Raw genomic sequence first — 15,000 nt, 5'->3', positions numbered from 1 at the left:
GCCCACAAAATTAATTAATTGATTTTAGAGGGTGAGTCGTGGGGGCAGTTACTGATTTAAAAAAATAACCATATTTGTATATTTTGAGATACACAAATCTGTTTTTAACTACTATATGATGCAGTCTTTTGATATAAATTGATATAAATCCCACTGAACAGCTATTGATCCTTGTTTTTCTACTCAAGTTTTTTCTTCAGTTAAGTTGTAGTTAAGTGTTGGTCACTTGGACTCGGTGACATTGGTTAATTAGTTATCTCTCACATGTAATAATGTTGATATGCCTTGAATGTCCATCATGCTAAGAACTGTACCCTTCTCGTGGGCATTTCTGAGCTCCGGGGATTGATAAGCTGCGCTGTGCTGCTCTGCAGAGGCGATGAGTGCGTATAACAGTCACGAAGAGGGCAGACTGGTCTACCGGTACGGAGGGGAGCCTGTCGGATCCTTCGTCCAGCCCTGTTTGAGGCCGCTGATGCCAGCTATCGCACATGCCCTGTTTATGGACATTACCCACGATAACGAGTGTCCAATTGTGGTGAGCATCACCGTGTCTCTTGTGCTGACTCATGTTGCTAACTGCTTCATTGTTTAGTTGTCTGCTTGATGGCAATAATGTCCACACAGGTTTTGGGGAATGGAAATAACCTTGATTTTAAAATGTTTCAAAACAAAAGATGCACCTTACAGAAGGTTCTGTTCTTGATCTTTGGCTTCGCTATGCTAATGGGATACGAAGCGTCACTTCGCATTGGAGGGAATGTAGACTTTTGCTTTCTTCTTTTCTAGCACAGATCAGCCTATGATGCTCTTCCAAGCACCACAATTGTTTCCATGGCATGCTGTGCTAGTGGAAGTACAAGAGGCTATGACGAGCTAGTGCCTCATCAGGTGTGTTGAATCTGCAAGACCTACAGCACCAATCATTCTTACCCACGATTTCATTGTAACTAACCTGCACACATGACTGGGCTCTCTCTCTCTCTCTCCAGATTTCAGTGGTTGCTGAAGAGCGATTTTACACTAAGTGGAATCCTAGGGCATCACCGTCAGATACAGGAGATGTTAGTGTCCATAGTGGGATCATTGCAGCCAGATGTGCCATCAATAGACTCCATCAAGAGCTTGGCGCCAAGGGCTTCATTCAAGTAAGAAATGGAAATTGTAAAACTTCTCTCCGGACTTTGCATTTCAGAGGTTTGAGCTTGCTTTCCAACTGGGGCTCTGAGCCAGTCTCTCTCCGTGTCTCAGGTGTATGTGGATCAAGTGGACGAGGACATTGTGGCAGTCACGCGGCACTCCCCGAGCATCCATCAGTCTGTGGTGGCTGTGTCGAGAACTGCTTTTAGGAATCCCAAGACTTCATTTTACAGCAAAGAAGTGCCTCCGATGTGCATCCCTGGTAATCCGAGACAAGCACCGGTCGACTTAATCCTGAAGCTGCGTTAGCACGTTGTCTCTATATGTCATGTAGAGCACACTAGCATGTAAACATGGCTGACAGACCACGTTAGGATGCAAGCGCTTTCACCGCATCGATCAGAATCTAGACAAATTACTGGCAAGCATTAACACTGTTTGAGTTGTGAAATACTTTTTGCATTTTAATATATTCCTTTTAAAAAATATGTATAAACATGCACTTTTTTATGCTGTGGGCAGTCTGTGTGTGTATGTTTTCATTTTTACATATACATAGATATATAAATATATACTGCATATGCATATATACCCATATGTGTGTTTTAAAAGGCAAATATTAAGACTGTTGATAGTCCATCCTCATCTACCATCCTAGCCTTCTGTAAGTCTGGCATTCAGCCAAGTAGATATTTTCACTGTTTTCCAAGTAGTCTTCTTACCCACCTATATATGAATATTTATAGCGTTTGAAGACTCAAGTTTTACCTCTTTAAGAAGTCTGTAAGTATAGAGTAAGCTCTCTCTTCTAAACATTATTGCATTTATAGTCTGTTTTTCTTTTGACAGTTATGTATCCCTGAGATTTTCCCTTACTGTTGGTTGATTTTTTTTTCTTGATGTCTATATTTTACTTCCTATGGTAGATAGTATAGTGTAACACAGCACAGGCGTATGCAAATAGGAACTGCCTGTTAACAGAATAAAGGGTCTCAAAACCCCCATCATGTGTGTGCATGTGTATGTATATGGGTATATGTGTATATCTGTATGTATATATGTATGTATATGTATATTTTTAAGGTAACAGGACCACAGTCACACAGGACAGCCTGGAACCCATCAGGCTAGCCCTAGACCTACAGCTACTGTCCTGCCTCTGCCTCCCAAATTGCTCAGACTGCAGCTATGCACACCCATACCCAGCTCACATTCTATATTTCTTGCTAATTGCTAAATATCATGGCTTTAACTGCATAAATTTATGTTTAGTGATTTGGTAAGGACTTTTTTCTAGTATTTCTAGTTAGTTTTGTTTCTTTAATATTTTTTGGTACTGAATATTAAGCTCAATACATATGCCACGCATATATTACACCACTGCCCCACACGCCCAGGTCCATAGTTACTCTCCTAGAACTTGCTCACTGTCCAGTGTTAGCTGAGGTTTGCTGTTGATCCTGATCGTCCTCAAACATGTCTATTTCTCAGTTCACTGATTGTAATTCCATGTTTTTCTATATGAATATTTAATTTGTAAAGAGTCTCTCTCTATTATATTTTGAGTGAATATTAGAATAATTTTGTTAAAGTGTTTATATTTTCCTAGGCAAAATTGAAGAGGTAGTCCTGGAAGCTAGAACTACTGAGAGGAATACAAAACCTTATAGGAAAGATGAGAATTCAATCAATGGAATGCCGAACATGACGGTGGAGCTTAGAGAACATATCCAGGTATTTGGGATTCCTGGGTTTTACTGTGCTTAATATCTTAAGGACATTTAAGATACTTAATGAATGGATTTTCTGTATTCTTTTCAAGCTTCATGAAAGTAAAATTGTCAAACAAGCTGGAGTTGCCACAAAGGGTCCCAATGAGTATATTCAGGAAATCGAATTTGAAGACCTATCTCCAGGAAGTGTTATTATATTCAGGTATGTTAATTAGAGTTTAGACTGTTGACTTTACTTATATTGAAAATAGTTTTGGGGGTCTAGAGAAATGGTTGAGTGGCTAAGAGTCCCTCCTGATCTTTTAGGGGACCTAAATTCAGTTCCCAGGACCCATGTCAGGTGGGTCCCATATAACCACTGCCAGGGACCAGATGTGCTTGTCTGCTCTCTCTGGACACCTGCACACATACAATTTATCATACCCACTTAAAAACAAAACTAGAGGTCAGGCGGTGGTGACGCACGCCTTTAATCCCAGCACTTGGGAGGCAGAGGCAGGTGGATTTCTGAGTTCGAGGCTAGCCTGGTCTACAGAGTGAGTTCCAGGACAGCCAGGGCTACACAGAGAAACCCTGTCTAGAAAAAAACAAAAAACAAAAGAAAAACTAGAGAAAATAGCTGGTATACCCTGTTAGTTTGGGTCTCCTGAAATGTACCTATTTGTGTCAACGTTATTCAGAGTTAGTCTTGATCCACATGCCCAAGTTGCTGTTGGAATCCTTCGGAGTCACCTGACACAGTTCAGCTCTCACTTCAAATCTGGAAGCCTTGCTGTCGACAACGCGGATCCTATATTAAAAGTCCCCTTCGCTTCGTAAGTAATCCTCTTGTAGATTTACCACCTTAACAAAACGATGCGCTACCGCTGGAGAGAAGGGTGCTTTCTCTCCTTGCTGCTCATATGGTCCACGGGCCACTGCTGTCATCCTCAGCGCCTGTTAGCATTTCGTTCCATCACCTTATCATTAGTGTGTGTGCTCACATGATGTGTCCTTTCTCCATACTGCCTGGATCTATGCATGCCATCACATGCACATGCGTGTTCTTCCTAAGCTCTACAAGATGTAGTTGCTTACATTATACTGCTTACCACATCACTTTAGTGTCAACATATTACTGTATTACATACAGCCTTATCACAATAAATTAGTAATTACCCACTTGGAGACACCTAGAGTGCTTCTAATTACTCCCTATTCTGTATCTCGGTACATTGATTTTCGCTAAGTCTTTAAATACCCCTTTGCTGTGCGATGCCACATGGTACTGAAGAAACCCATTTTAGACCTAAGTTTAGCTTCAGTGCTGTCAACATGATCTTGGCCAAGTTATTCAAATTTTCTTCTAGGTTTCTCATCTGGACAGTGGGGCCAATAGTAATACTTACTTCTTAAATTTTGTAAAGATTAAACAGGATAACATGTCATTCCTGCCTCACTTCCCCACCCGAAGCAGACACCACCTTCCATCCCAACCAGTGGCAAAGGTTGGGGGCATAGGCCTGTCTGCGCTGACATGCAGGCTGGTGGGGGAGTGATCCTACTCCTGCCAATCTCAGCACATAATTCCTGGGGTTTGGACACACCTTGACCTCACTCTTGCTCCAGGACTGATCCCCACAGCTCCCCCAGCATCACAGTGACACATGTAAAACATGTGATTCGTGTCGTCACCTGATAGCTACTTAGCATGTTTTGGTCACTGGCACTAAGCTAAATTTCTCAGAATGAAATTTTGAGAAAAATCACATATTTTGAAATTTTGAGTGAATCACATATTTGAAGTTTTTTTATTACATACTGTAAAGTAACCTCTGGAAAAACTATTTAATGAGCATATTCTGCTCTATGTAAGAGTGTCATCTTTTCCAAGAATGAATATGTATTATTGTAATGTCATATTTAAGAGCATAAAGTATGCAGCACTCAGTAGGCAGAGGCGAGGCAGGAGGATCCTGCAAGTTCCAGGCCAGCCAGAATTTGCATGGTAGTATATACCTGTAATGACAGCATTTAAAGAGTAGAAGCAGGAGGATGAGAAGTTCAGAAGATCACAGCTAAAGATGTTCCAGCATACTCTTAATGAATAAAATTGTCACAGAGCTGGAGATCTGGCTGAGCCCTTAAAAGCACTTGCTGCTTTTGTAGAAGACCAGAGTTCAGTTCTCGGCACCCATATTGGGTGGCTAACAACTGCTTGTAATTCTACCTTAAGAGGATCCAGTGCCCACTTCGGGCCTCCATAGGCATACACACATGTACAAACACAAACACAGATAGAAGTCTTTTTTTAATCTGTCACTGGATTTTTTTTAATTTAGTTTGAGTGATATTAGCTCTTAATTAATTTCCACCACATTTTACTCCTCAATTATTACTTGTGATTTATTATGATAGTATATGTTTACTTCAGTGATAAGGTTTTAGAATATATATGTACTGATTAGATTTTTTTTTGTCAACTTGGTACAGCTAGAATCGCCTGCTAAGAGGGAACCGCAGTCTGAGAAGAATTTCTCAGAACAGATTGGCCTGGGGACCAAGTATTCAAATATATATGCCTTATTCAATCCACCACAGACCTCTGGTTGGTTCTGGTCAGAGTGCTTCATCATAGCAACAGAAAAGTGCCTAGAACCAAGTGTTTCTGAGATGTTTAATATTTATAATGCAGATTTTTCTTTTTCTTTTACTAACAGAAAATGAAATGATAATATATTTATCTAGTCACCTTTGTTTTCTAATTCTTAGCATTGCCTCTAAATTGACTTTGGCTGAGCTAAATCAGGTACTTTACCGATGTGAGTCAGAAGAACAAGAAGACGGTGGAGGTTGCTATGACATACCAAACTGGTCATCCCTCAAGTATGCAGGTCTTCAAGGTAGGTTTATGAGGGTAAAGGTGTGTATTTTTTTCTTTAGCGGTCATCTTTACATAATTAAAGAGTATAAGCCTCGAATATGCCACCTGAGTGCAGGTTATAACTCATGGCTTTCGTTGGTTACCATAATTAAGTAGCATAACATTTCTGAACTCCAATTTCTGCCTCAATAATATATGAATGATAGAACCAGGCATGTGGTAATGTATGTTTTACATTTTTTAGATTATTTTATGAGTGTGTTTTCCTTGCATGTATGTATGTATGTATGTATGTATGTATGTATGTATGCATGCATGCATGTGCTTGGCTGTTATCCACAAAGGCCAGGAAAAGGTCTTAGATCCCCTGGAAGTGGATTTTTGCCAATGTGGGTACTGGGTACTGATCTACTTCTCTGTCTCTATATCAGGCTCAGATGGTAGTTCTATAAGAACTCTATATATTTTAACTATATAGAATAAACCAAATATGCAACAAAAGTTTCCATTTAATTATTTTATTTAGAACTTTATCTCATTTGACTTTTCAAAAGTAGCATAACATGTCAAGAACATTCATTAGGTGTGCACTACCACTACCTGGCCTTGTCTTGGTTTATTATGATAGAGAAGCAGACCTAATTTAGAATCCTCATATGAAAGAAAACATATAATACTATCTGTGTGAGTCTAGCTTATTTTACTTTCTGGTTCCATCTATTTTCCTATGAAGGACATAATTACACTCAGCACAGTTGAATAAAGGTCCATTGTACGTATATTCCACACTCCACATCTTGGCTCTTGGGAATAGTGCTCCAGGACATGTGGAAGTGCGATATCTCTCTGGCGTGCTGACTTAAGATTCTTTCCAGCATGAACCCAAAAGTGGTGTGTGTCTGAATCATAAGGTAGCTCTAGTTTTAGGAAGCTGCACGCTGATTTCCATATTAACTATGTCAGTTTACATCCCATCAATAGTAAGGGAAGGGTTCCCTTCCCCCACACCCTTGACAGCATTTGTTGTTTATTTACTATTTTTTGTTTTTTGTTTTTTTTTTTGAGACAGGGTTTCTCTGTATAGCCCTGGCTGTCCTGGAACTCACTCTGTAGACCAGGCTGGCCTCAAACTCAGAAATCCGCCTGCCTCTGCCACCAAAGTGCTGAGATTAAAGGCATGCGCCACCACTGCCCAGCTTGTTGTCTGTTTTCTTGATGACAGTTATTTTGCCTGGGATGACATGGAATCTCAGTGTAATTTAATTTGCGTTTCCATCATGACTGAATCTAAGCTTTCTTTAAAGACCACCTTATGGGCTGGGGCAATGGCTCAGTGGTTAAGAGCACTGGCTGTTCTTCCAGAAGACCTGGGTTTACTTCCCAGTACCCACATGGTGGTTTACAACCTCCAGCTTCAGGGCATCAGATGCCCTCTTCTGGCCTTCACAGGTACTGCAAGAATATGCTATTTATATTCAAGCAAACACACATAAACACATAAAGTCCAAAAAACTTTTTGAAGACCATTTTTTTTTTTTTTTGGTATTTCGAGACAAGGTTTCTCTGTGTAGCCCTGGCTGTCCTGGAACTCACTCTGTAGACCAGGCTGGCCTCGAACTCAGAAATCTGCCTGTCTCTGCCTCCCAAGGGCTGGGATTAAAGGCGTGTGCCACCTCTGCCTGGCGACCATCTTATTTTTTGTATCTTCTTTCATGCCTTTCTTATCTTCATTATTGTCTTTCGGAGACAGGGTCCCACATGCCCCACACTGGCCTCAGTGACACTATTTTGTTAAGGATAACCTTAACCTCTGATCCTCCTATCCCCACTCTTAAATGCTGGGATTACATGCATGTATGACCACACACAGCTTTCTAAAGCCTTTTTTGTTTCTTTTTAAGGTAAATTTATTTTATTTCTGTGAGTACACTGTCGATGTCTTCAGACACACCAGAAGAAGGCATCAAATCCCATTTGGTTGTGAGCCACCATGTGGTTGCTAGGAATTGAACTCAGGACCTCTGGAAGAGCAGTCACTGCTCTTAACCGCTGAGCCATTTCTCCAGCCCCGTATAAAGTCTTTCTTAATCATTGCTTATCATAGTCATTTGTCCTCAGGCTGCCACTTGTATTTATTTACTATATCTTTTATTTGATCTTTGGAAAATATTACCTTATGCTGGAAATTAGTATATTTTGTGTGTGTGAATGTATCTACTGTGGTTAAGAAACAGACTTTAGGGGCTGGAGGGATAGTTCAGTGGTTAAGAGCACTGACTGATCTTCTAGAAGACTCAGGTTCAATTCCCAGCACCTCCATGGCAGTTCACAACTGTCTGTCCTCCAAGATCTAATACCCTCACACAGTCAGACATACAGGTAAAACACCAGTGCACGTAAGATAAAAATAAAATAAATTATTAAAAAAAGAAAGAGACAAGACTTTAATAGGGTGTAGTGATGTGTGTCTTTAATGCCAGTAGGTGGATCTCTGTGAGTTCAAGGCTATCCTGGTGTACTTAGTGAGTTCTAGAACAGCCAGAGCTACAAAGAGAGACCCTGTCTCAAAACAAGCAAGCAAACAAAAATCATAACAACAACAACAACAACAACAAAACCAATAAACCAGACTTAAAAAACCAGACTCTCCTATACTAACTAGCTGTATAGCCTTGCAGTAAATAAACTCTTCTATGATTCAATTTTCTCACCATAATTATATGCCACAGAGATGGTGATTAGGATTAAATCAGCTCATGCTCACTTAACCCTGGTTCAAAGTAAGCACTGAGAAGTCCCTTCCCAGGGCTGGAGAGATGGCTCAGGTTAAGCACACTTATCTGCTCTCCCAGAGGGCCTACGCTCAGTTCTTAGCCTTCATGAGACGGCTGGGGATTACCTGCAACACCATTTGAGATGACCTATGCCCTCTTCTGGCTTTCATGGGTACTGCATTCATATACCACATACTCATAAATAGACAGAGACATACATACACGTAAATAAAAATAAATCCGTTTTATAAAAGAAGTGCATTGCCAATTTTAAGCTAAAGAAAGCTCATTTCCTGTCCATTGTCTGGTTCTTTACTAATTTTCTTGTATGTCTCATGAAGGATTTGGCATGTTTTTTAAATAAAATTCCCCTTATCTGATTTGTTGTTTGATTTTTTTTTTTTTACTTTATATCAGTCATTTTTTTCCTCTCATAAGTTAACAGTTTGGGCAACACAAACATTTTTTAGCAGACTGTTAGTAACAACCATATAAGTGAGATCTCACCTAAGCATGTAGTGACCTTTTCCTGCCATGAGCACGCTTGTCTTCCTCACTTCTAACAATACTCTGTGTTCTGTTCATTTGGAATCTAAGAACCTTCGTTATGGGTATGCTCCAGATTCTCAACAGCCAGTTAGTATCTGCAGATTCTCGTGTTCCCTTTGACGGGCCATTGCCTTTGCTCTCCACAGTTACCACCCGTTCTAAGACTAAGCACTTTCTATAAACCAGCTAGCCAGTTCTGCCTCCTATATAAGCCCTCACTTCCCACTCACACTGTCAGCTCTGTTTGCTGAAACACCTTTTCGCTGTCACTTTTTAATTCAGCAGCAGCACCAGTCAGTGCTGAGCAGCGATCCTTCCCTGAAAGTACTGGGGCAGAGGGAGGTCGTCTGTAACACATTGTTTATGCAGTCTTCTTATCCATCTTCTTTTGAAAGTCACATTTACAAAGAATTCTCAATTCCAGGAGAGAAAGAAATCCTACATCTTAAATTTGTTGTTTTTAATTTTTCAAAATATGCCACACATGTAAAATTCATTAAATTCTAACCAAATGAATTTACTTAAAATGAAGTCGGTGAAGCCATGTGCTATTTTAAGGTAGAAATTATTATTTAACTGAAGGATGAAAATATAGTTGTTCTGTAGCAGAATGACAGAATCTGCTTTGAGTATGCACAGGAAGGCTAGTGACTCTTGAGAAGTGTGCTTAACAGCCATCATATGCCCAGTCATCATATGCCACTTAATGGCTTTGTTTAGTTCTAAGTATCTCCTGCTATAGTTCAAACCCTGCTTCTAAGCAGGCTTCATTATCATCTGCCATTGGTGGTCTTGCTTCCTCTTAAACCAGTTTTGTGATTCCTTTAATTCCTTCCTAAATATTAATCTACCACTTGCTAACACAGAAATACTCAAGCTTGTCTGCTTGATGCTTTAGGGTAAGAAATTATGCCAGTTGCTTTCAAATGTTATAATATTAAATACTAATAAAAAGAACAGTTGCAGAAGTCCTGACTCTCAGGAAACTTTGCATTGTTCTGCAGCAGCAGATCCCTTCTTTCCAGCTTTTATGTCCTTGTGAAAGTAGGCACCCTGATGTTTTTCTCACTCAGCCACGCTAAGTGCCATTGTGAACTGCATAGCCTCTATGTCTGTCTGTATATATGTTCACCCCAAATCCTTAGAGACTGGACATAAGCTAAGCAACAAGAACATTTTGACTCTGCTAACAGCTCAATGATGTCTTAATTTTTAGGATTAATGTCCGTGTTGGCAGAAATAAGACCAAAGAATGACTTGGGGCATCCTTTCTGTGAAAACTTGAGGTCCGGAGACTGGATGATCGACTATGTCAGTGGCCGGCTTATTTCGAGATCAGGAAGTATTGCTGAAGTAAGTACAGTGGGGCTCTAGTCCAATCAAGGGGACAGTGAGAATTATTTATTACCCTGTTAGAGATAAGTTACAGTTTCCTTGAGCCATTTTCCTTTCTTGATCATCTTTCAGTTCTAACGAGTTGTCATCTGGTTAATGGATTACTGGCCAGCAAAGTCACATATTTAGATTTAACTCTTAAAATATATCTAGCCTATAAACACAGCAAATTAACTTTTCAAATTATTTCTGTAACAGGTTGGTAAATGGTTGCAGGCTATGTTCTTCTACCTGAAGCAGATCCCACGATACCTCATCCCGTGTTACTTTGATGCTATATTAATTGGTGCATATACCACTCTGCTGGATGTAGCATGGAAACAGATGTCAAGGTATACCCAACGTAACTTGAGTGAATGGGCATAGTTGGGTGGAAGCTATAAAGAGTCGTTTTATACATGATTTTAGAAGACCAAAACCTGAGGAACTATCATAGACTCAGAGCTGAGAAACTTTTCAGGTGGACAGTAAGTTTATTAGCATCCTTTAGTCTAGAACATGCAAAACCAAATAGAGAGTTTGCTTGGGGTTTGTTTTGTTTTGTTTTGAGGCAGGGTCTCATGTATTGAAGACCTCAATTACACTGTGTAGGAGAGGATGAGCTTATGCTTCTGATTCTCCTGCCTCCACTCTCAAACGCTGAAATTACAAATGCACATCCAGCTTATTCGGTGCTGAGGATCAATCCCAGGGCTTCAGGCATACAGACAAGGACCCTACACACAAACACACACACTATGTCCACATTTTACAATTTGATGGGGATGTTTGTGTGTCTAACTTGGTAGAGCATCATTTTCGTAACAAGCATAAGGCCTTGGGTCCAGTCCCCAGCTAGGGGGTTGGAGTAAGGGATAGGGTTTAAATCTAGTTTACAAAGCCTGTAAAATATGATATGGAGGGGTTAGAGAGATGGCTCAGAGTTTAAGAGCACTAACTGCTCTTCCAGAGGTCATGAGTTCAACTCCTACCAACTACATAGTGGCTCACAACCATCTATGATGGGATCTGATGCCCTCTTCTGGTGTGTCTGAAGAGAGCGACAATGTACTCGCAGACATAAAGTAAATAAATAAACCTTTAAAAATTATGATATGGAAAAATAAAATTGTTTTATATTTGTTTTATTACTTCATTAACTTGTTAAATGACACCCATAAAACTATTTTACCATTTTACACATTTCTATAGAAAAATCAGTTGGCAAAAGGAATGCATAATAAGAGAGCTCCAAAGGTCATGTTTCCATTTTGTTACAGCTTTGTTCAGAACGGTTCGACCTTCGTGAAGCACCTGTCGCTGGGTTCCGTGCAGATGTGCGGAGTTGGGAAGTGCCCTTGTCTGCCGCTGCTTTCTCCCTCGCTCCTGGATGTGCCCTGCAGGTTAAATGAGATCACAAAGGAGAAGGAGCAGTGCTGCGCCTCCCTGGCTGCAGGTGAGGACAGTGGCGGAGGTCAGAGGTCAACAAGGAAACCCCGTGGGAAAATGATGGTTTTTAAATGCATATTATCCAAGATTTTTATGCCATTGCTTAGTAAACTGCTGACTTAAGTAACCTCTCCCTCATAATAACAATTCTTACTGTTTAACTGTAACTATGTATTATCCACTTATATGTATTTTTGTTTGTGGTTGGTTAATCCTGTCTTCTGCAGGTATCTGTTAAATCCCACTTCTTGGCATCTTAAATATCTTTAATTAAATTTAATTTAATACCATTTCCCCTGTAGTTCTTTTTCAAAGTAAGCCAACATTGTAGTTATTAAGAGATTGCAAGATATGAAATACAAAACATGTTAAATGATTTTTTATCATGTTTATGTCTTCGTTATTGTCAAATACTTTAAGCCGTATTTACTGGCACCATCTTTTGCAAGTAGGTTGCATACCTTCAAGTCATCAGAATGTGCCCAAAGAAAGGCTTTTCTTTTTAATAGACTTCTAATGTATGTCTAGAAAGCACCAAGTAGCTGGGGCTGCCAACGTTTAGAACTTTCCATTGCTCCTCAGGCTTTGGGCAAAGTGAAGCGTAACGTTTACAGCTTTCCAAATTACTCCGAAATATATAAGGTTATACTGATAGTAATATCATCTCTGTGGTGTCCTCTGCTAAGTTTAAGCTTTGAGTTTGAATTGGCTCAGGTCACATGTAAGACCTTGTGGTATCCAACAGCACTGCCTTTTCCTTTAGAATAATCATAATTTTGCCGGGCGGTAGTGGCGCATGCCTTTAATCCCAGCACTTGGGAGGCAGAGGCAGACAGATTTCTGAGTTCAAGAGTTTGAGGCTAGCCTGGTCTACAGAGTGAGTTCCAGGACAGCCAGAGCTACACAGAGAAACCCTGTCTCGAAAAAAAAAAAAAAAAAAAAAAAAAAAAAAAAAAAAGAATGATCATAACTGTCTAGGGCTGAGGGACGAGCGGCACCTAGTAAGTGCAGGGCCCTAATAAGTTCAGATCCTCAGCATCACCCACAAAAACTTTTTAACTAAGAAGAGGAATAAAATGAAAGTCCACTTTCATTCTCTCATTGTGTTTCAGGTTTTTGTTGACTGATGGTTCTGGTAGCCATTGTCCCCAGTGCAAGCAGTGCTCAGTACATAGAACAGGGCAGTGTGGGAAACCTCGAGATTGAAAACCTAACTTTTTAAATCCTGTTAAATAAACTAATAGCTTCAACCTTTTAAATTATGCACTGCTACTAGTAAATTCCCCCAAAATATATGCATTTATTTATGTCATTAAGTGATAAAGTTTATAGCACTTGATATGTAGTTTATCTAACAGATATATAACATAAATAATGGTTCAAATATGCTGATATTTTAAGGGAGTGTTTTGCCTGATTTATTTTGGACAAAAGTAAAATGTTAGCCGGGCAGTGGTGGCACACGCCTTTAATCCCAGCACTTGGGAGACAGAGGCAGGGGGATTTCTGAGTTCAAGGCCAGCCTGGTCTACAGAGTGAGTTCCAGGACAGCCAGGACTACACAGGGAAACCTTGTCTCAAAAAGGAAAAAAAAAAAAAAAAAGTAAAATGTTAAGCAGATTTGCCACTAGTTTTCAGTTTCTTTTAAACTGATAGAAGTGCTTCTTTTTGAGTAGTATTGCAAAAAAAAAGAAAAAAACATAGTTAATGTTTATGATAATTGACAACTTAGAAATTACCCCCAAAATACTTGACTTATAAGTTTTATCCTCAGAGGACAAAAAAAGGAGTCATAAACAGTTCTGTATGTCAATGCTAAGGGCTTCTGCTTTTTGTAGCTGTTGTTGAGACATGATCTTACTATGTAGCCCAGGCTCTCCCCAAACTTGACATCTGCCTGCTTGCACCTCCTGTGACTTTGGATTAGGTTTGTGTCATGACACCCAGCTCACTATGCATTTTAACATCAGTAAACTCTGGTATTTTAAGGCATGCTAACTCAAACTCCCTCTGGAGTCTGCCATTGTTACATGTAAGATGTTGAGTTACAGCACTGAGAAGAACCGCTGACATTGTAATCGGTGCCAAAACCAGCTTTCTGTCCAGCAGATGATTTGTAGTGTGTTTGGAGTCATTTCGTACATCATTTTGGAAACTTCATAGGAAATAAATCTACTGGTACTTTTAATTCTGTTTTATCTTACTTGGAATATTCAAGTAAGATATTACTGAGGTCTTTGACTCTATCTTCATAAATTGTTTATATAAAAGCATAAGACAATTATTTTCTACATAACTACACATATATATAGTTTTATATGTAAACTATATGTACATAGTCTATATATATGCATATAGAGAGAGGGTGTGTGTGTGGCAAATATAGCACTAGTAATCTGTTGTTAAATGATACGAAATTTGGTGGTAAACTTTCACTATAGATAAATTAATAGACACTTAATTGGATACTATTGTGATAATCATTTCACATTTATATTAATTTGTAGCCCATAGAGTCAGGGCAGAATTTTTTTAAAGTGTATGTTTAAAGTGGTGTCATATCACTTTTGTTATTAAATATGTGATGTCTAATTTTAAGCTTTTAAGTTTTTAAATGCAAAAACAATTCAGATCATCTCAGAGCTCCTCTGGTTCATGGGGCTGGGATGAAACTGGAGTGCAGAGTCCTTGCTGGGCCACCTTTAGTCTCTTTTGAATCACCTATGCCTTTCAGAATCTGATATCACATAAAAGCTGACATTAAGTGCAGATGTACATTTTGTTAGAGGATTCTGGAAGGTTTGCAGGCTCCTTCTAATCTGCCCTTTAGTCCAAACCTGAAGTGTGATTAACACATGACTTTGTGGTCTTTGGCAGGCTTACCTCACTTTTCTTCTGGTCTTTTTCGCTGCTGGGGGAGGGATACTTTCATTGCACTTCGGGGGATGCTGCTGGTTACTGGACGCTACCTGGAGGCCAGGTAAGAGCTGGCAAAGTTCGTGACGCTCCCTCTGACCCATCAGTGCTGGAAAAGTGTGCTCTCCTTGGATGTGTGTGTGTGTGTGTGTGTGTGTGTGTGTGTGTGTGTGTGAGAGAGAGAGAGAGAGAGAGAGAGAGA

At 39.7% G+C, this 15,000-nt stretch overlaps 1 protein-coding gene across 1 annotated transcript in view; it reads left to right on the top strand.

Moving 5' to 3' along the window:
* Positions 1–15,000, top strand: part of Agl (amylo-alpha-1, 6-glucosidase, 4-alpha-glucanotransferase) — a 54,171-nt gene that overhangs the window by 23,575 nt on the left and 15,596 nt on the right. The window contains exons 14-25 of the mRNA XM_028757291.1: positions 375–538; positions 790–891; positions 993–1,148; positions 1,252–1,402; positions 2,750–2,874; positions 2,963–3,075; positions 3,554–3,688; positions 5,625–5,755; positions 10,276–10,412; positions 10,653–10,786; positions 11,714–11,889; positions 14,760–14,862. Coding sequence (XP_028613124.1) covers positions 375–538; positions 790–891; positions 993–1,148; positions 1,252–1,402; positions 2,750–2,874; positions 2,963–3,075; positions 3,554–3,688; positions 5,625–5,755; positions 10,276–10,412; positions 10,653–10,786; positions 11,714–11,889; positions 14,760–14,862 — 1,627 coding nt within the window. The remainder of the gene's footprint in view (positions 1–374; positions 539–789; positions 892–992; positions 1,149–1,251; positions 1,403–2,749; positions 2,875–2,962; positions 3,076–3,553; positions 3,689–5,624; positions 5,756–10,275; positions 10,413–10,652; positions 10,787–11,713; positions 11,890–14,759; positions 14,863–15,000) is intronic.

This window comes from Grammomys surdaster, unplaced genomic scaffold, assembly GCF_004785775.1.
Source record: "Grammomys surdaster isolate TR1022 unplaced genomic scaffold, NIH_TR_1.0 126158, whole genome shotgun sequence".
Taxonomy (NCBI): domain Eukaryota; kingdom Metazoa; phylum Chordata; class Mammalia; order Rodentia; family Muridae; genus Grammomys; species Grammomys surdaster.
The sequence above is the reverse complement of the archived record's forward strand: the minus strand, read 5'-3'. Positions and strand labels throughout refer to the sequence as shown.